Source organism: Pteronotus mesoamericanus, unplaced genomic scaffold (genome assembly GCF_021234165.1).
Source record: "Pteronotus mesoamericanus isolate MK-2021 breed Mesoamerican mustached bat unplaced genomic scaffold, CSHL_Meso_final contig_179, whole genome shotgun sequence".
In the NCBI taxonomy this organism is placed as follows: Eukaryota; Metazoa; Chordata; class Mammalia; order Chiroptera; family Mormoopidae; genus Pteronotus; species Pteronotus mesoamericanus.
Window position 1 is genome coordinate 4,927,827 of NW_026555075.1, and position 22,402 is coordinate 4,950,228.

At 39.9% G+C, this 22,402-nt stretch overlaps 1 protein-coding gene across 1 annotated transcript in view; it reads right to left on the reverse strand.

Moving 5' to 3' along the window:
• Nucleotides 1-2,262: 2,262 nt before the first annotated feature.
• Nucleotides 2,263-22,402, reverse strand: part of GLS (glutaminase) — an 81,074-nt gene continuing 60,934 nt past the window's right edge. The window contains exons 15-18 of the mRNA XM_054566720.1: nucleotides 9,195-9,256; nucleotides 8,010-8,086; nucleotides 7,857-7,920; nucleotides 2,263-4,934 (exon numbers count right to left, since the gene is read on the reverse strand). Coding sequence (XP_054422695.1) covers nucleotides 4,778-4,934; nucleotides 7,857-7,920; nucleotides 8,010-8,086; nucleotides 9,195-9,256 — 360 coding nt within the window. The 3' untranslated portion in view covers nucleotides 2,263-4,777. The remainder of the gene's footprint in view (nucleotides 4,935-7,856; nucleotides 7,921-8,009; nucleotides 8,087-9,194; nucleotides 9,257-22,402) is intronic.

The window sequence follows — 22,402 nt, forward strand, 5'->3', positions numbered from 1 at the left end:
GTGGAATTTTAACGTGTTCTGGGATACTGGATCATATGTTCTAGTACAATCTTCTTACTTATTAAGACTTAAGAGCTCTTGGCCAAAGTGGTTCAGCTGGTTAGAGCATTGTCCCATAACCAAAGGGCTGCGAGTATGATTCCTGAGCAGGGAGCATACCTACATTGTGAGTTTGATCCCTGGTCTGGGTGCGTATGATCCCTGGTCCAGGTGAGTATGGGAGGCAGCTACCTAACTGATGCTTCTGTTCTCACATTGATGTTTCTCTCACCCTTCCTCACTCCCTTCCTCTCTAAAAATCAATTTGAAAAGTCTTTGAGTGAGGACTAAAAAAAATTTTTTTAATTATGATTTTGTGAAGCAAACATAGCCAAGAGCAACAAAAATTTAAATGTTATATAAAAATATACACAATTGCAAAGAAATGGCATTAAAGCAGTTTTAGGAAGGCTAAAGATAATATTTTTTAGAATCTTCTAAGATAAGTTTATAACTGACTTAAGACTCAGCTTCAAAGTTTTGGGGAATTCAGGTTGTTCCCCATACTGAGAAATTAAATATCTAATATGACCAGGTGAAGAAAAGAACCATACTTAAGCAGTTTTAAACTTACGTTTTAAGTTTATATTTGGCATACAAAGAATATAAAGGTACCTTTGACAGAAAGCTGTCAAATACCTATTATCAAACTATGTAAATTCCGTGTTTCTTAATGCTGTTATTATAACACCCTAATACTCCGGTGTTAGTGTCTGATTACAGCCTTTCCCCATTTCTTGTACAAGAATGAAGCAGTCTTGACACTCTTTTGCTATTGTGACTGCTTGTTGGACTCACTTCCTAGTAGACTCTTCATTGACTATTTGGAGAGGCAGCAAGGGGCAAGCCTTGGACATATAGAGGCCTGCGGTCAGGTTCAGGCTCCAGAATAGAAACAAAACACCCAGTCTTTGCCCCTTTTTAATAACGGAGTTAATCTCTAATCCTTCCCACCTCAAAACACACATACCTTCCCTAGTCATCTAGTAAATCACATCCTTCCCATGTATAACTATAAAGTATACCTTTCCCCCCAAAGCCTTTGTTTTAAATGCCACCTGACACATTCATGGGCTAATTACCTGTACCCTCTGGTCTACGATTTACAAATTTACTCATTTCATTAGGTTTAGCAGGTGAAACTTAGGATGATTACCCCAGCTCCCCCACTCTCCCCCGCCCCCGGCAAATCCCATAAAAATAAAACAATCATGTTATATCACAAACAAGTACAATTCAGTTTTTCACTATTTGGGATTCTTCATCCATGTGTTTCCCCTGCACTGATGCCAGGCTTTTATCTGTGCATGTGTATATGCACAGCTCAAGCTGACTACTTGCAAGACTTAACACTGTAGCATTTATGCTTCTCCTTAAAACTACGCAGAGGCAAGATTTTAGCTAATCTGCAAATAACTGGATATTCCATCCATAGTGTGCACTGTGTGGTAGGATGGAAGGAAATAACATGCGACTAAGTTTGTATTACAGCCCACTCTTAGGTCTCAGCTTCATCTGTGAAAGAACTGGATTAGATTCCAAATTTCTGATGTCTCTGTCAGTTCTAAAATGTCAGCAATGCAGAGAGACTAACACTGTTTGACTGCCGTAACAAAGCAAATTCCTTTGTGCAAACAGTTTCAGTAGTTGAAACTGGACAGCTGTGGTACTCGTGTACCTTCTCTGTGGTGAGAAAACCAGATCCTAACCCTAAACTTGGGGTCCAGGAGCTTCATACGTTGGAAGCGAAGGCCATTCCCCACACCCATGAGCCAGTCTGGAGCTGCAGTGTACCAGCTGGTCCTGCTCAGACCCTCATGTGGCAGCAGTGGGTTCAGCTCCGTAATCTGATGTCAAGGCTTTGTGAAAAGAACCTCTCTACTCTTTAAAGGAGGTGTTAGAACCCCTCCTAGCAAAGGACGTGTTTAATGATTCAATCCAACAAATGTTTACTGAGTACTTCCTAACTGTAAAGGGCTAGTGTTAGCTTGCGGGGGAACACCTGCCTGCCCATCCTCTCACCTTCAGGGATTCAGTTCACACAGGATACTCATCTTAATCATTGCAGTAACCCCACCTGACGCCTTGCATAGTGCCTGGCTCCCAGTAGACGTTGGAAATGGATCTGAACCAACTGAACATGGTCCCTATGCTCAGTGGAGTTCCCAGCGCTGTGATGTAAGAGAAAACCTTAGTTGTTTTTCAAAAATTTCATTTTCACAGTTTGTTTTTGGATACATGTATTTATTATGCTGTAAAAAGCAACACTACATGATTTCATTTAAAATAAATATTTCCCAGTTTCAGAATACTTACAACTTAGAGTTTTAAGATTAGATTCACTTTGGGAGGTTCTGGCGGCAAATACATTCATAGATGTACAGTCCCCAGGAAGAATCTAAATCCAACATCGGGTCATTCAGTCCCTGCCAGACAGATGACAGCATCAAATGGTCAACAGGGAGAGCTCATCCTGCTCTGCAGGTCAAGGGCAGAAGGGCAGCGTGAGATAGAGCACATTACACCCAAGATGCGATCATTGGAACTGAGAGCAGCAAAAACAACAACACATATAAAACTTGAAATAAACGTGACCACATACAGCTTTCATGATACAGAAAAAAGCACATATGATCCTAAAGCCAAAACAAAAAGATCTTTGGAGTATACAGGTGGCAGCAGTTAACGGCACAGTCAAAAGCATTTAAACGAAATGGGCTTATTGTCAGCCAACAGCAAACAGCCAGAGCAAGAGCCAGTGTACAGTCATAAATAACCTCATGGGTAAATCAGGGCACATTTAACCACAAAGATTTTACAAAACAGTCTTAGAGAAAAGATGAAAACTACTTTTGTTCCAAAATAATAGTTAGAACCTCTTTTTATTAAAGAAAAGCCTCAAAATCATTGGTAATCTTTAAGCCGCACAGTTGAGCCATCTTAATGTTACATTTTAATCACACAAAGCAAGCTGCTATTTGAGCCAAGTTATTTCAATTGATTTCAATTCAAGTGGATCTACCCCATAGTATCTTGGGGGATATCTTTATTCCTCTGCAGTATTTTGCAAATGCTACCTGTCTGCCTGGTTTGACATAGTCTTGGGGCAGGAGCACTGCAGCTGGGCTGCACGCCCGCCCTACTTACTCCCACAGAAGCACACACGGGAACGGCTTAGTGCTTGATACGGCTCAGGGAAGGAACGCTGGCCGCGGTTCCACTGAAGGAGGTGCCGTCTCCGGAACAGGAGGGCGACGGCCAGGGCGGCTGACTTAGGCTGGAAGCAAAAATCAAAATTTGAAGGCTGCTAGAGTGGGCAGGGGCCGTGGGCACGATAAAGCTTGGAAGCAGCTGTGTGTGCCGATAGAAAGGAAAAAAAAAGGAATTTGCTATATTAATGTACCAACTAGCATTAATGTGGTTGAGGTTTCTGCTCGTTGCACTAAACCAGCTTGCAAGAAGTCCGTGTGTGTGTGTGACCTTAATATCAGAAATTCTTATTAACATATCCTTTTACCTCTGAGGTATGATAGATTAAGTGTATGTGCAGTTCCTTCCCAAAACAAACACTGGGTCTCAATTTAAAATGAAATAAATGGCCTTTTCTTATTATTAAATAATAGAGTCTACCAAAAATCACACAGTAGAGAATCAGGAGAAAACTGGAGTGATCTAGTGGTCCCCCTAGGTAGAACAAATATCTTGATGCAGACTTTAATAACAGGTTTAAAAAACAAATGTTATTGATAGCCATTCCAATACCATTATAATAACTTTGGTAACATGGAGCACTTCTGAACTTATTCTGGGAGCTGAAAAATGCCATTTTAAAGAGCTATAGTAGCACATCCCTTCTTTAGGCTGATAAATTTGATTAATTCGTACTTAGTAATTTGTCTCTGGTTCATCTGCTGTAGAGAAATGGCATAGTTATAGTTTAGATGCCAAATAACGAGGAATTTTCTGACTTACTGGGGAAAACATGAAAACTGCATAGTATGCCAGCACCCATTTTCCCAGCTAAAGGAAAGAGGCAAATAGCTCAGTGTCTGGGAAGAGAGGCTGGACAAACAGGACGTAGAAAAAGGAAATTTTTTCAAAAGTATTGTAACTACATTCACAAATATGTTTTGGTCACCAAACGTATCTTACACAGATTCCCTGATAAAGTCTAATCAGAATTGGTCTGTCCTACTAACAGTTGTTAACTATTGTAAATTTTAAAGTCACATCATGAAGCTAGAGTGATGGGAGACATTTTAAAGACACAACCATAAGTGCATATAGTTATTCCAACACTCAAACTAAATCTATATTTGAAGTCATGAAAATCACACTATTTTGCTTCTAAAGGCAGCCTTGACCCATTTGGACAGGCTGTATAACAGAGCTTAATTTACAGATGCATATCAGCACATCATCACCATAAACTAAAAATTCACAGAACAGAAAATCATGAAAACCTCACAGTTAAGCTAGCATTGGAAACTTTCATTTACATCAAATTATACAATGCACGAGGTAAATATTGCTCACATTATGGAGGGAGATTGTTTTATTTCTATTTTTCCCAAAGAGATCAGATTTGTCCTGTGTGTACAATGAAGAAAACTCCAGTAACACTGAAATGACAAATGTTGTAAAATATACATCACTACCAGATAGAAATACACACGTTCTTCATAATCATTTTCCACAATTAAATAGGTAAGTGATTTAAATTTTGCGGCTAAGATCGTTACAAGAGTCCATCCAGATTCTTATGAACGGTTTGATTTTCCTTTCCATCGTCGGAATCTCCCTGAGGGGTGTACTGGACTTGGTATTCCTGGAGGATTTTAAATACATCGTGGTGTCCAAAGTGCAGCGCCTCGTCCATGGGAGTGTTGTTCCACCTACAAAAGCAGCACAGCGCAGGCTGGGTCATTAGGTGATTGCTGCACAAGGGGGAAACCCGGCATTCTGAGACTCCAAATGCAGGTTAAGCAGCCATTCAAACTTAGCCGTTTCAGCAGTGTTATAAGTAAAAATTAATTGAAGAAATACAGAAAGGGATTTAATTCAGAAAGTGGTCTCAGGGACAACTTTGGGATATGAGGAGGAAGAGAAAAATACGTCCTGCAAGAGGACCCTTTTCACATGTCGAAGTGCTTTTGGAGGGGAAGTTCTAGTGCTGACAGACACAATAAACACCTCTAGATTCCTGAATCCTGACTTCGTGAAAAGCCCAAAGAATCTCTTTAAATAAAATGGTCAAAGAAAATTCAGGCATAGCGCATCCGTCACCCTAACCTTTGACAGAAAATGTGCGTGCTCATCACAGTAAATCTCAGGGGTCTGGAAATAACCGCAGCTTCATTAGGGCTCAAACACACATTGCAGGAGCCAGATCAGCCCCAGGTGAACGGACCCTCATCCTCTGTGGTGAGGCCGGGAACCCAGGGGCTCGGCTGCACAAACAGGAGGACAGCTCCCCTCTCTGTCGTGCGTTTCTGGGCTGTGCTCTTTATGCCGATACAGATGAAGACGGGAGCAGTGAAGAGTTGCCCGCACTGGTTGAGGAGACGAGACTATGAAACACGACCCAGGTAAATGACAGTGTCATCATCGGTTCGGTTCCCGAATACTTCTCACACTGCTAAGCCTCTCTTCCCCTCCACTCTACTTATGTCACCGCTTCTTGGCCACGAGGCTCTCTGACTCCTGTGGGCAGCTCACCACTTTCTGTTTTTCCTTCTTGCTATTCTAGCTCTGTCCTTAATCTTTTACCTTCTTAATGAGGCCACATTACAGATCCAAAAGGTTATGTATATAGTTTCATTTGAAAAATATTTTTGGATAAAGTTTGGTAACCTGTTCTTAATTTTTTGAGTCAGGTAAGTAACATTTTATGTGTATTTTTTCCCTAAAAAAAACAAAAAAAAAAAAACAGCTGAATTAAGTTGGCCTTCTATATTGGCTTTAATTTAGGGAGTCAGTGGCCTTAAATAGGGAGTTGGGGGGACTTTTCAATACAGCATATAACTATCTGTCTTTCTAGAAAAAATAATATTGAAAGTTAACTGCAAGTTATTTTTTGCAACTCTTTTTTTTCCTTGAAATAATACTAAATATTAACTTTACAAAATACACTAAATTCGCTCAAGCCTGTTTTACAATTTGAGGCAACACTGATTCCATGCAACAGAGGAAAAAATTGTCTTGGTATACTTTATATTCTCAAATAGTTAAATATCTAGTTACCAAGTTACTTACTTAGCTGACTTTTGCTATCAGATGGATATTTCTACCTCCACATTCCAAGTGGCCAATTAGGGTAAAAACAAATGTTTCAATCCTTGAATATGCGAAACACAGTAAATATTTCCACATGTGTTAAATATTTTAGGTGGGATTACAAACACAGGTGAGGAAAAAAAGTTTCTTGCTCTAGAAAGAGCGGCTGTGGGCATTACCTTTGGGGACAAAAGGGAGGAGGACTGTCACCCTAACACAAGGTTTCAGGATACTGCCAATAAAGATGATCTTAGATGACCAAAGTGTCACCGCACTTACAACACTGCTAACAATTTTTAGACACCTAACTTTTCTGCATTTCTTGTGAGCTGAACTAATAAAAGCCACACCTCTAATTAAAAAAATAAAATACTAAAATAATCAGCATGCTCCAAACTTAACGCAGTCCTCAATGATCCAATCCAAACTCATTAATATCAAATCTCTCCAAGTATTTCTTTCCTTCCCTTCTAAACCTGTATACTCATTACACACTGACTCATGGATTAAATGCTCCAGTCAAAAGACAGGGTAGCTGAATGGACAAGAAAACAAGACCCATGTATATTCTGTCTACAAGGGACCCACTTCAGAACAAAAGATCCACATAGACTGAAAGTGAAGGGATGGAAAAAAGATGTTTCATGCAAATGGAAAGGACAGAAAAAAGCTGGAGTAGCAGTACTTAGACAAAACAGACTTTAAAACAAAGGCTAAAATATGAGACAAAGAAGGACACTAAATAATGATAAAGTGAGAACTCCAACACGAGAATATAACCCTTGTAAACACGCACCCAACATAGGAGCACCTAAATAGATAGAGATAATCATGCCATGTACAAGTATATGAGTACAGATCTCAACTACATACATAAGCTTCACTCTTACCCCTCCCTTGACCACTTGCGGACAGCATTTACTGCAGGTTGAATGGAAGTTTGCCATCTGAACCAAGGGGAAAGAAGAGGAGCAAAATACGTTCCAGGCTGGTAACCCCCACTGAAGATCGAGAGCCCTTCCGTGCCTTCAAACCTCGGCTCTTCCACAAAACACTGATTAAAACCAACTTCCATGAAGTCTTCTAAAAGTGACTCCAACCAAATCCAGGAATTTCAAAAAACTCCAATATATTCACTTTAGGGTCCTATAACAGTAATACTCACATACATTTTAAATATGGTCCTATAAATGACAATCTTGTCTATTCTGTGTAGCTAAAAACCTTACGAAAACAAAATTCCTATTTTCTCTTTCCAGACACAAAGAATTGTTTTCTTCATACAGTGTATTGACTGGCAGTCTAACTTGAAAAATTCTAGATAAGACACCATCCTTAGATAAGAAATCAGATATGGGAGAGAGAACAATTTCCCTAGCAGAAATGAGGTTTTGTTGCTTTTGTAAGGCACCATACCAAGTTCAAGAGTGTCTCCAATACATACATAGTAGATTTAAATATACCGTCACTTAGCTATTATTCCCTTGTATAATAAAACCCTGGCTGCCAGTGATATGTTAGAAGGTAACATTGGTGCTCACCTATCCTTGGGGAACGGATTTACTTTGCAGGCTTCCAGCAAAAATTTAACAACTTCAACATGACCTATATCCAAAACAAAACAAGCAGATTTTAGTATTGAGTAGAAACTTAAGTCTGAAAAAAAGAAATAGATGCACGGTTCATGTAATTACCCTCTGCAGCAGCTACATGGAGTGCTGTTCTGGAATCATAGTCTCGCTGTTCCATGTCCATGGCTGACAAAGCAAATCTGAAAATTTGGGAGCACAGCTGTTCATTGTATATGTACATAAAATTGAATGCACACATAACATTTAAGCCATCGGTTCAGCCTAATGTCCTGTGAGACAGGTGCCATCCTTCACGAGGCTCACTAATAGAAACAGGGTACCCTACTCAACCAGTGCCCAGCATCTTGGACAAACGCCACTTCATCTGTCTTCCTTAGCTTTGCTTTTTTTGGGGTAAGGGGGAATGTTTACCATCTCTCCCAGAATTAAGCTTCATCACACTATCTTTCAAAACTCAAGAGCAGTGGTACAATTATACCAAAGTTTGTGCTTCAGAAGGGGCAAGTAACTAATACCTATACTAAAGTGTTTTCACTAAGATTCCCATTCTTTAGTGTTTCACAGTCTACAGTTTACAAGTACTAATCAGACGTTATTCTTATAAAATGTCTCTGAAGAGCACATTTTTAAATTGAAATATAATTGACATATAACACTGTAAATTTAAGGTATGCAATGTGTTGATCTGATACATGCGTATTTTACAATATAATTACCAACAAAGTGCTGGCTACACCTCCATCAGCCACATAATTTTGTGTGTGTGTGGTGAGAACAATTAAAATCTAGTCTCTTAGCAACTTTGAAGTTTATAATACAGTATTGTTAACACAAGTACTATTCGGACTTTAAAACAAAGGTGGAAATTAAGCACAGACATTTTTTCACATTAAAGTTCAGTTGCAACTCTATACAAAAGACCTTATGTTAAATCCACAGTACTGTGCAACCTTTCTAACTCTGGTGATCTGTAGAACACCAATTGCCCCTATTTGCCCCGCCCCCACCACCTCCAGAGATGGGGAGGGGAGGGGAGATGGGGGCTGTTGAGAAGGCATTTGAGCAGTTACCATTTAGGAAAACGGGCCTGGGCTTTGATAGGAAGTAGAAAAGGACAAGACTGCACAGCAAGCCTACTGCACTGGAAGTGGAAATTTAATATAAATGTGAGTCATTTTTATTAAAGGGAAATCCAAGTGAGATTTTAGCCTTAAAAAATGGCCATTTGCCCAGAAGCAACTTCATAAACATCTATAAATGATATGCTAACCCACCCTGTTAACATACCTTCGAAGTGCAGATACATCTCCAGTATACGCAGCAAACAAAAGGTTTATCACTGACTTTACCTGTGAAAAAAGAAAGTTCAGGCTTCCACAATAGAAAATAAATACATAGAATATAAATCATCACCGGTAAGTGATTCCATGTACTTTGAACGGTTCAGCTGGGTCACACACACACAGTTACCACAAGTGTACTTGTATAACCAAGAAGAAGCACATATGTGTTATTTTTCTTTTTCAATAGAAGATTATGAGGGGAAATTCAACAATAAAGGTAAGATACATGAGGGAAGGAATGGAATGATACCAACTGGCCCAAATGAATGGAGAGTTGTGACCTGTGACACACACATCGTTGGGGCAACTAAAAATTGTTTAGAACTGTTCTCATTTAATGTGTCTCAGTACTGTGATGCATTATTATTATTAAAAGCTAAATCATGCAAATCCCTAATCCCTATCAGCAATCACTGTCTTCACCAATCACTCTCTTCACCAATCACTGGCTTTGGAAATCTTAAGAGACAGCATTCAGTGTTAACTATCTCAAGCTTGAGAACAGGACTGTATTTCACTGGAAGGAGAGTCGTCAGTTGGGGCAGCACAAGATAGGGCGTTCTCAGAGCCCATGACGCGGCCTCTGCTCTGAAGGCGGGTAACTCCCAAAACACTAACTCGCTGCTATTGAGCATTCCAAGGCTTCAACATGTATCTTTTGACAATTGTCCACTTTCTTGTCCTTATAAGAAGGAAAATGGTACTTTATCCTAAAGACCACTGGATTTTGGTCTGCTCTCATGAAGATTTTTTATCCAGCCATTTTTGAGACACTAAATTACTGAACATACACTGTTGGTAAATACTTCAAAAATGCCCACTTTTATACTTTACAACTTCAACAATTGATGTTGGACTTAATGGTAGAAAAGGGAAGTTTAATTGGAGGGATGGGAAGTAACCTACCTAGCCCTGGCTGGATGGCTCAGTTGGTTAGTGTCGTCCTGATACACCAAGGCTGTGAGTTTGATCCCCGGCCAAGGCACATCCGCAAATCAACCAATGCATAAATAAAGTGGTGCAAGGGGTCGTTTCTCTCCCCCCCAACACTTCCTCTCTCTTTCTAAAATCAATCAATCAATCAAAAAGTAACCCAGCTACTCACAAACAAAGCCACAGCACTGGGAGCCACTTTTGAGATTTTAACCCGGACATTCCTCCTTTTCAACTATGGCTTCTCTTTCCCACAACCTGTGAACTTTTAAATCAAACTGAAACTAACCATTGCTGGACTTCTCTGCTCCAGCATTTTCAAAATGTGTTCTACGAAAATGGGACCACAAATGCTCCACGAGAAAAGGGATCCTGGGGGATGGAGGATGGGTAAAGGTGGGAAAAGTGGGGGCATCTGTATTAGTGTCACCAATAAAAATAAAGGGGGAAAAAGGGTCCTGTGGTCAGGTATCTTCTTAAAATATTAAATACCCCTTCTTGGGGATTTGGGAGCATATGAAAGACTCTGTAAAGTTCTGCAGTTTAGGAACCTAACTAGCTGAGCACACCCCCAAAATCTGAATTTTACTACCACTTACTATTGTTGATATCACATACAAAAAAGCCTTTACTCCTTCAGTTCATTAGCTTCCCTTCTGGCTACCCAGTGCCACTTCTACCCTGCCTGTACTCCGTAGTCAATCAGTCTCCTTGTGAACCCTAAGTCCAGGACAGTTTTCTCAATGGGTGTGTGTGTGCTGGGTGGGGGGAGTTTGAACCAGAATGTTCTACAAGTATACATAAGCATCTCTCCTCCCATTTCTACATTTACAGAAAAACAGTCTTTTGAAAACTATCCAGGTGATTTTGATATGCGCCCTGCTGGGTTATGACCCACTGGTCCAGGTGCCCTCAACTTCTTTTTTTTTAATTGGATCAATCTGGAATTCTCAATTCCCTTTGTGTTCTTGTACCCCACCCCTACCCCCACCCCACCAAACACTGATGGGCTATTACAAATTATGCTCCATATTTCCAATTGCTTGACAATTTTTTTCTTGGTTCCCTTTCACACTTTTCTCAGAATATTAATACCAAGGGTGAACCCTAAAACAGATGGCCCTGCCCACAGTTTTACTAAGACTTCTCATCTCTCCCTCCTGTTATGCTAAATATCTGCTTCTTAGACCTACTCTCCCTTCCCTCCAAACCCCAAAGCAAAAAGTATCTATCTTTCCTCACTTCTGAGGCTTACTTCTTTCCTATTTCAAACTTATGTCCCTCAGATCCCCTAACTTTGCTCCCTTATTTACCCTTTGTTTCTAGTACCTTCAGCTTTCCCCCCCTTCATTTGTTCCCTTCTCTCTGCCTTAACAGACACAACTTCATTCTATTTTGAAAAACCAACACATAACCCTATTGTTACCACTTCCGGTACATATTTTCTGAAAGTCGTTTGTATTTTTAATTCCCTCCAAATTAACTTCACACCATTACCTCTAAACAGCACTTTCAAAAGCTCTGGCAGCTTTCCGAGAGCCTGATCATTTCTGACCTCTCACTCCTAGTCTTCCACATTGCTGATCACGTGGATCTCCCTCCTGTCTGTGGCTTTACAGCCATTTCCCACTTCCCACTGCCTGGTAATACTCGGAAGGCAGTCTCCATCCTTCATGTTTGTTAACACAGTTCCCCTCAATGGTTTTATACATGCCTTTGGGCAGAATGACTTTGCACACTACGTCTTTAAATTTTTGTTTGTAAGCCTTAACCCTGTATCTCCATGTGCTTGTCATGCTATCATTTCAAGCTCAACAAACAGCAAACCTCTCTGCAGCCCTGATGGCTCCCCACCTGGGCTCCAAAAGTCCATATCCATCTGCCTGCTGGACACTGCCTCTGGGATGTTTAATGGGCATCTCAAACTTAGGCCCAAAAGAAGACTTAATCCCTCCACCCCCACCCCACCTTAGTTAGCTCCTCTTCCTGTCTCACTCACTTTGGAATGACACTACAATTCACCCAGCAGCTCAGGCCAATAACTGAGTCGCCGTCCCGGGCTGCTGCACGTTGACTGCACAGGTCGAGCCCTGCAGAAGCAGGCGTACCCAGTCCACACTGTTGGTACCCCACCGTGCGGCCCAGAACCCAGGTCCCTCTGATGGGAGAAAGGGAGCCTCCATGCAAGTGTGCTGACAGGGTCTGCTTACACCGGGAGGGCGGGCAGGTGTAGAACTGTTTTTCTTAGGGACACAAACCCACCATACACACTGGTGGTACTCCTCAAGTCTCTTTCTTTCAACCCACATCTAGCTCATCAAGTATGTTCTACCTCCAAGGTGTATTGGGAATCCCACCAGTTCTCATCCCCTTCATTACTACTGCCCTAGGCTCAGAGCCACCCATTTACCTCACCTTGGGGATGGCGATAGCCTCCTAACTATAGTCACGCACTGCCTGATGATGTTTTGGTCAACCGACGGACTGCGTATACCACGGTGGTAGCTCCTAGAGCTGTGTGCAGTAGGCCACGCCATCTAGGTTTATGTACGTAAACTCTGTGATGCTTGCACAACAATGAAATTGCCTAATGATACATTTCTCAGAATATATTCCATTGTTAAGTGGCATGTGGCAGTATTCCTCTTGTTCAACCCTGCTCCATAGTGATCTTTTGAAAGCAGAGATCTTGGCGCTCCCGATGGTCCCTCACACCTTGAATAAAATTCGAACCTCTACCACGGCTTTCAGGACACTGCACGCTCTGCCCCCTGCTTACACTGTGTGTGTCTCCTTCCCTACCACTCTGCCCCTTGCTCTGCACCAGCCAGGTAGCCTGCCTGTTGGGCATCAGGCATTCAGGGCTGCACCTGCTGCATTGCTGCGAGGGGTGCTCTTTCCCAGGCAGTGAGGAGCCTCCCTTGCTCAGGTCATTCAGGTCTTTACTTAGATGTTATCTCAGACTCTGAAACACTGCCCCCTTTTTCATCACTCCTTATCACCTACTTTGCTTTTTTCCTTCAGAGCACCTAATTGTTTCTCGTCTCTTTCCCTGTTAAATTTTAGCTTCATCTGGGCAGAGGCGTGGACTGTCTCTTCCCAACAATAAGCCCTGTTTCTCCCATACATAATAGGTGCTCATTCAATGTGTTGACTCAAAATGATCTAAAAAAGTGTTGACGCAAATGAACACATTGTACACCTTAGTTTTATGTTCATCACATCTTAATTTTTCTTTAATGTGTTCACTAAATATTTTCTCCCAAAGCATCAAATATTCAAATTGTTACCATTTGGGGATTAAATTACAATCACTATTAATTCTTCTACTTTCCTTAATTTTACTTCTTCAAATAGCATTACCAAATTTATTCAATTCCCCTAACTGGTACCCTGCTTCTAGTCCTTCCACCTTCACAAAACATTGCTCTGATCACTAAAGGTCCCCCAAACAAGGGACTGTCAAAAAAAAAAATCCCCAAATTATTCCTGATAAAATTTAAATTCCTTAGCCTGGCATTCAAGGTCCTTCAGTCTGCTAATTTACTGTTGTCCCTCAACCTCGACAGAGGAAACTGGTTTTACCACTGCCTTTGTTTTTCTCTTAGTCGCTTTGCTTCTCTCTCTCCTTCCCGAACACAGATTCCTAATCCTCTCTCTCCATTCCCTCAGGGGCTAGCAGGAGTGCCTCAGAAAGCCCCGGCGGCTGCCGCGCCGCACTCCTCCTGGGTCCCTGTAGCTTGTTGCCAGCCGCCCACGTAGTGCTTTGTGACAGCACGTGGCAGGAGTCATCAGTTAAGACACCTTCTTTCCCACTGCAACCCTGGATGTACCTTCTGCTCCTCCCAAGCCACAGAACGTACTGTTTGTTCCCTGAAAATGTCTTTTCTGCACCCATTTCTCACTGCAATGCCATTCTTCACCCTTCCTCTGTGAACTAATCTCTTAAATCAGAAGTCGTCTCTTTCTCCTACCTTGGCTTCACTAGGGCACCAGCATATGTGATATGTTTACTTGTGTACCTTATCTCCCCTACTACTCAAAAGAAATCCGGAATTCTGATGTACACAGAATATTAACCTACAGTTCTTATTCTTTACAGTATATTAGCACTGAGTCCTTGACCTACTTGTGACTGTATGCATGAACTACAAATTCTGAATTTAGACCAAGCTAGTCTGAAGAGATACATAGTGTATCAATTATTTAACATTTCCAAAGTTCTAAGAGTAAATTCCTTATTAATAAGGCTCATGAAAGGCTGATTTTAGAATATAACCAGTTTATTGAGAGTATACTAATATTTTTTTCATAAGCATGTTGCAGTTCAGAGAGATAAATATAAAATGAGAGTAAATCAGAAAACTTTAATGTACTTTAAAAGGCTGTGACTAACTTGGTGGAAGAAAGGGGGAGATAAACCATTTAAAAGGCAGGGGGAGATAAACCATTTGCTTGCCTTAAAATTATTAAAACGTTAACATGAGGGCTTAGTATTCTCCCCATGAAAACAAAAGGCTAACTGCAGGGCTGAATTTGATCCAAACCAGAAGATAGAAACTTCACTGCAAAATGAGGGTCATTCACTCCAAGACAGAAAAACATTAGGAGGCAGCATGGGCACAGCACCATTTAAAATCAAAGCCCCAAATGCCTCTTTAGGCCAGCAATAACCACCTGTATTTTTACGGTTTGCATAAATCAAGAAATGAGCTATGAGTAGAATGCCAAGAAAGAAAATGGAACAGTCCGACAGTTTTGAGACAGCAGATGGGGTATTATCTTATTTTGGGGCAGTCCAGTCCTGCTCCGTTATAAGAGCTCCACAAATATTCCCAAAGCAACTGATACACCCTCTGGAAGGACCACCAAGGCAAATCAATCTGGAGGAGGAAGACCCCTAAAAGGTGATTCATCCAACTCCAAGCAAACTCTTGCAAAGGATGGATGTACACTAACCACTGATCAAGGCTCACTGCCCCAAGTCCCCAGGGGACACTTGAGTTATGTTCATTTTAAAACACCCATCAGGAAGGCCAGGGTCTGGAAAACAGCAAGTTAATAGTAACTGCCAGGAGCATGGAACCTGTGTTTAGGTGAATCATTCCTCAGTACAAAGAAGCAGAGCCTAGACAGCAGGGCCATCGCCTGTATGAATTAAGTGCCCTTATGTTTAACCTACCCCTCCCCATAGCAAAGAGAAACTTTATTTGGGCAGGTGGCCACTAAATATTTATAAATTAAATGTTAACAGTTTTCCTTTCATATTGCAGGTTTTCCAGTACTGCATTTTCCCTTATCAGATCTTTTTATCAGAACTTGCCAGAACCAACACAACCTTATCTTAGTTTATTTGTAGCAAGTCATACAACAGGAGGACAAAAATGGTCCAGTTCACAAGTTCATTTAACACTGGCATGTTTGGAATATCAAAACCACACTTCTTTCCAGTTTGACGTAAGCTGCTCTCTTGTTTCCAGCTCACTACAGTATCTGTTGCTGTGGAATAGATACTCTTCGTCATCTGTTAAATAAACCATCATCACTCCAGATCCAATTTTGTTTTAAAAGCTTCACTACAGCTTGGCTTTTTATAGCGTCTTTCATAAATAGTTTTCATAAGGCCAGGTTGAAAAATACAAACTTATTACAGTACAGCTAAAGAAAAGCTTAAAGTTGTCAGTAAATGTCAATTAATTGCTTGCTGACAAGGGTATAAATATAAACCTGAACAATGTGTATGTGATCAAGGATATTTCCTCTTTCCCTTATTACTGAGCTGATTTAATATTCATATGGATGTGTAAAACAAAACATTAGTACTTTCACAATTAGACAGTTTAAGATTAGTATGGGGCCACATGTTCCTAAGCTTTCTAGTGATTTATTCAGGCATAATTATTAACATACTATATATAGACAAAACTAATCCAAACTGACATGATCAGAGGATTAAAGAAAACCCTTTATGAATAACAGTTCAGCAATTTCACGACCATTTTTCAGATTTTTTTTTACACAAACGCAGGAGGTTCTCATGTGGTAATTTTAATAGAGAAAGGTAAGTCAAACCATAAATTTTGCTCTAAATGAGTATAGAAATTTCTTTTACAAAATGCAACCTTAGAAATGTCAGCTCCAAACACTGTATTCTGCTCTTGATTAGTGAAGTAATAAATCTCTTAAGGATACCATTTTCAAAATTTCTCAATGAAGTAATTTTTCTTAAACTAAGTCACAATTATATCATAGAAATCTGACAACCCATGTTGACAAAACATTAGGATTATATTTTATTTACAACAAAACAGCTAATATGAAATACCTACTCTCCCTGAACTGGGCTGAGTGCCGTATTCTTCTCCGTTACTATTATTCAAAGGCTAGGAAACTGAAGGCCTGCAGCAGGCAGAGGGCGGCTCCGGCGCAGCCTGCCTGACGCCAGTATTCCGTATCCACTAGGCCAGGAGATTTCCTAAGAAAACCTGAGATGAGATTTCCTCACCAATACAATTCCAAGGCTGTAACAGGTTGATGGGAAATCAGAAAATAGCAACTAAGAAACACTTTATAGGGAAATTGGAAATACTATTTTTCTACTGAGATGCTAACCGAAGTTGTTTGTTTTTTAACTGAAGAAAAAGGGAACAAATTACTCAGTTTGGAATATCGATGCCACAATGGAAAAATGTTAATGATATCTTCATTCTTTGTGTTGTAGTTTTGTAAGATGAAATATGAGTTGTGAGTTAATGTGAATAGAGCACTGCTAAAGCACTGGCAGCGAGTGAACAACTTCTTATCTCAGTGGCTCATATGATTCTAGCAAATGCCAATGAAAAGTCTAAAAAGATACCAATGGGCTCATAAGCAACCCTCCTTTTATATCTGAGTATAAAAGTAGCTAACAATTATATCTTTGTGTGGTCTGACAAACAGCACTCCTAATTAAGAGGTAAGCAGCCAATAGGACACAAACAGAAATGAGCAAGGGCAAAGGCAGCTAGCTATTCCTCTGAATAAAAGTGGGCTTTCCATGTGGCAGACCAGAGTGTTGGTGCTCCCCTAACTTCCCGGTTCTCTCCTCTCGTTACAAGTATTTATAAACCTGTGAAGATTAGTTAACATTATTAGTGATCAGATAGATGAGCTGCCACACTTCTGTCACGATAAAGCGTCATGTTTATTTGTAATTATTAACTAAAAAAACAAGTGCATAAAACCCCCAAAAGTCAAAGAAACTAAAAGCAAAGAAGAATGAGAAGAAATTGGTCAGCAAAAGCCTGCATGTATTCCAAAAAAAAAAAAAAGAAAGTCAGGAGCAGGGCCACTGGAACCAAAAATTCTTAAGAGTCTGATAAAAACTTTAAATAAATAAATAAATACACGGACGTCCCTGAAAAGAGATGGGGTTCTCCTTCTGCTGGGAAACAAAACAAAGTTTTGGCAGTGACAGAGGAAGAATTATGGTTTCAACTTAAAGGACCCATCTCTTCTCTGAATGCTGTATCGGGGTGTCCGACATTTGTGGCATCTCTGGGCCTCACATTAAATACATTGCGACACATAATCACCAAAAAATCTCATACTGTTTTAAGTAAATTTATGATTTTATGTTGGGCCTCATTCACAGCCATCCTGGGCTGCAGGCCAGCTTGGACGCCCCTGCATACTACTACAACAAAGCAAGGCACACAGACATGAGTATCCTAGAGTTATTCCAAGCACAATACATCCTGACTACTTTGATTTTGGAAACAAATCCCTCATTTTCATTGGTCTTCAGAGGGCCATACTTAATTCTCTACATTCCTTAATGTTTATTTCACAATTGTATTGTGAAAGGTCCAACATGTGTGCTTTATGCACAACACACACAGAACAGGCACAGTAACATTTTTCTCTAGTGCTGTGTACTTTACAAAGTGCTCTCACAGACATCTTAGTTTGATTACTATTCAAGTTATACTAACATGTTCCTCCAGCATGTAATACAAGCTGTTGAAGGATGTTTTTAAGACCCTTGAAAATGAAGCAATGTAACATTTGAGAGGAATATGTATATGTATATATGAGTATGTATATATGTATGTATGTATGTATACATATATAGTTATATATGCCAAAAAAACCACCCAGCACTATTCTTAGGGCCTTATCATGAGACTGCTTGGCGCTTATCTTTAACCTTCATAATTCTCATCAGTACTGTTTTATTCTGAGGCAGAAAGAATGTGGCAAAATTATACACAACACTTGTCAGTGTGATGTCTATTAATAGAGTTGAAAATTCTTTAAGCAGAACCAAATTCTAAAAGAAAAAAACCCTAATAGGATGTCTTCTATGTAGGTTCCCTCTGAAGGAGATCCTAAAGCCTACTGTTAAAATGTTTCAGGTAAATGCTCCAAAATCCCTTTCCTGATTGCCTGCTGTTTCTAAACTCAAATTCAGGATGCAGCCATTGGACTGGGTTGGGGAGGGTGTGGGGGCAACAGAGAAGATTGCCATCCCTATAAACCCATGATGACCAACAGTATTCTGACAACATTGCCACGTTTGCCTTCAGCACCCTCTCCCCCTTTCCAAGATCAAACATTTCTTATCTTCTCTACACCCTGAAACCTCACAGCCTCCAACCCCACAGCTCCTCCTCAGGAGAAAGGCGCCTTCCCTACTCTGCCGGAAAACGGAAGCCAAAGGGCAGAAACTTCATCAACCTCCCAGCCCGTGTCTGCAAACCTACCTTCCTGACTCTCAGGGTCCTGTTTTATTGGAGAGAATGCTCTTCCACCAAACCTAATCCTCCTCTGCTTGTGCTGAGAGCTCCATCCCTTCCCAGAGACCTCACGTTATTGGCCATTTCCTCTCTCTTGTATCTACTTCAAGCTCTCCTTTTTGACTTGATCTTTTCTATTCAGCAGCAAACCCGCCCTCCTCCAGCAGTTCTCTGACCTTCGAATCTCAAAGCCCATTTTCTTAAAAGTGGTGGAGGTTACCAATATGGGCTATCAATTTTTTATTTTCCAAATGCAAACAATAAAAACCCTACCATGTCCTATTATCAGTTACTAAAGGACACTTTTAACACAAAAAGAGATAAAATTAAGAAGGGTGTCATGTAAATGATGAGACACCCTCATCTTACTTTTTACCTACTTCTGGATACTTTTTCCTTGACTTTTGATACTACACTACGCAGAATTTTTTCCTCTGCCCAACAGTGTTCCCTAGTGGGAGCCCTACTACTCTATCCTACTTTCAAAATGGGAGTTCATTTAAGTTCCTTCTCATTTTACACAGCCTCCTCGAGCAACCTTACATACCTCCAACAGCTTTGACTCTATTCTTCCCATGCTGAACACCCAAGAAAACTGTAGCTCAAGCTTTGACCACTCTAAATTTTAGGCCTGTATCTGACACTCAACTACTTGGACATCTCACAAATACAGACATGCCAAACAGAAGCTTTCACATGCTAACTGCCTACCCAGTACCCCATCTCTACTAACAGAATCTCTTGTTAATGGGAGCAATGTGCTCAACTCAAAATACCTCCCTAAATCCCCTTGCAGCTAGTCTGGCCAGTGTGTCCAATGGTTTTCTGTAAAACTTCTTTTACTTGATTTAGGTGTCTTTCTCCACTTTCTCCTTCCACTGTGGCCATACAAGTGAGGCCAAAGGTGGAAGACCTGCCTTGCAGCTATAAGGTGACAAGCATCAGGTCTCCTGGCAACACACCAAGTTTGGTCATAGCAGAAGCATTCTTCACTGGTAACACTAGTCCTGGACTGTCTACCCACGGGCTTCTCATATTAAAACAAAAACAAAAACACAAACCCTCCATTTGTCTAAACCACTGTTAAACAACCTCCTGATATATACAGTCAAACAGACCTTTAACTGCTACAATCATGAAAATTAGTTTTTTCCTGTACTCCAAGGTTTGCTTCTCCAGTACTCTCCACCTTAGTAAATACAGCAGTAGCTGTCCTACTGTTCATACTAAAAGCCTGGTAGTAAACTTGTAATCTCCTTCTTTTTCACCAACCACATACTCTCTCCAACTGCTGCCATCTTAACCACATCTCCTACCTACCTTTCTCATTTCTGCTTTCCTACTCTAAGCCACCATCACATTGCATCTCAGGCCCAGACTTTTGTCTCCTTTAATCCATTCTCCATAAATGTGTTTAAAAACCAATCATGCCATTCCTCTTCTTAAAAGTCTTGAAGTTTCCCCTTGCCCTTTGAATAGCCCCAAACTCAATATGGTATGTAAAGCCCTACACAAGTTTTCCAAACTCTTCAGAGGACTACCTGCAGCAGAAACACCTATGGTGTGTGTTAAAAATGAAAATTTTAAAATCAGTCTCTGGGGTTGGGTCTTAGGAATCTGCATTTTTAAATCAGGACACAATTTGAATGCACATTACAATGAGACCCACCCTACATAACATGGTTTTATCTTGAGACTCATCCATGGCAATTCCCACTCACCTTGCCTACCTTTCACATCACATTTCCTTTCTTTCACCTTCTCCAAATGTCCTAAACTCTTTCCTGTCATGGGGCCTTCAAGACAGACTATCCTATTAATCCTACTCTAACTCATTCAAAACTTAACCGTCATCTTTCAGGGAAAACCAACCATCCCTATTCATCCAGAAATGAGGTTTTCTTGCTATACCCTCTCCTAGCACTCTACACTTCTTTTATCATTTATCACATCATATTTGCTTAAGTATTTTTAAAAGAAAATAAAATGTTAAAAGATACAGCTAACCCTCCCCACCCCCCACCCCAAACCATACCCCTTCCTCCCAGAGTATAAGCTTTATCAAAGACAGGTGTGCAGGTTCTTATACTTGAACTACATTATATAGTGTCTCATAAAGAGTACTCTGGTGTGTAAAAATGGTGTCATATGGTATATACCATTTCACTTCATTTATGAATTAAAATAAACTAGATCTACATGTATCAATATGAACAAATCATTTACCACCATTTAAAGTATTTTAGTAACTATTAATTCAATGTCTACATCCTCTTCTGGATTGCAAACACCAAGAGATGGATCATACTTGTCTCATTAACTACTGCATATCCTAAGCACTTTGCAAATTCTGGCACATAAAAGGCAAGAAATAAATATTGGCTGAATGAAGAACTAATTAGTGAACAAATAATGAATAGGATAATGCTAAGGTTAATTTATATAAAATCTAAACTACTCCATCACATTAAATGGGCTAAGTATCTTGAACTAATTCTGGTTGTATACTGTTTAAACAAAAACTAATGAAATAGTGGAGAATAACTGGTTCTTAGTAGAGAGGAAAAAAGTAATTTTAAAGGTTATAAATTTTCATTTATGTAGAGGGATTTAATCTTGGACATTGGTGGGAGACCTACACTATATTACCAGAAATGAACACACACAAGAGGCACACAAAATTCCTGGTAAATTAAGAGATGAAAAATTGGTAACTAAATAAAACAGGGACTAACAATATTAAAACAGAAACCTAGAAGCCAGAAGAGTCCTGGCCACTTTCTTACAGCCACATAAATGGGAAAGCAACTTCATTTTTAAAATGAGCTATTTGAATATTCTTGTACCATAGCACATGAATACAAAAGCAATAATGGGAGAAGAATTTAATTGGAAATGGGTACATTTGCTGCCAACTTGCCAGAGCAAGGGCACTGGGATAGAACGAAATTATTTTTTAGATACATTTTAAGAGTAGAGTTGTGTTTCTTCATAGATATATACAATGACTGTAAATGGCTCTAAATGATATACAATGTCATCTTCTTGTCACTGAATCATCCTAGTTGTTAGTTTAAAAAAAAAGACAGAAAAAAATACTAAAAACAAGTGCAGATATGAAAAAAATACTCATTTTTGGACATTCCAATTCATAAAACTGTCATATATAAATGCATTTATAAAAGCCCCTACTTTGAGCTGTACAAAAAGCTCTAAAAATTTAGGGTTTATAAAAATTTTAATGAATTGAGTTTAGCGGATAGACACTTAGAAGTAAACAAAAGGATTTAAAAACGCATCTTCTAAAATAAATCTTAATAGTTACAACAAACATGTCTTTAGTACTAACATACTAATTTATACTTAATGCCATAGGGAACATACAAGGAAGATATTTTAAGCAATAAAAAGCAGTTATTTCCACTATAGAGCTAAGGAATGA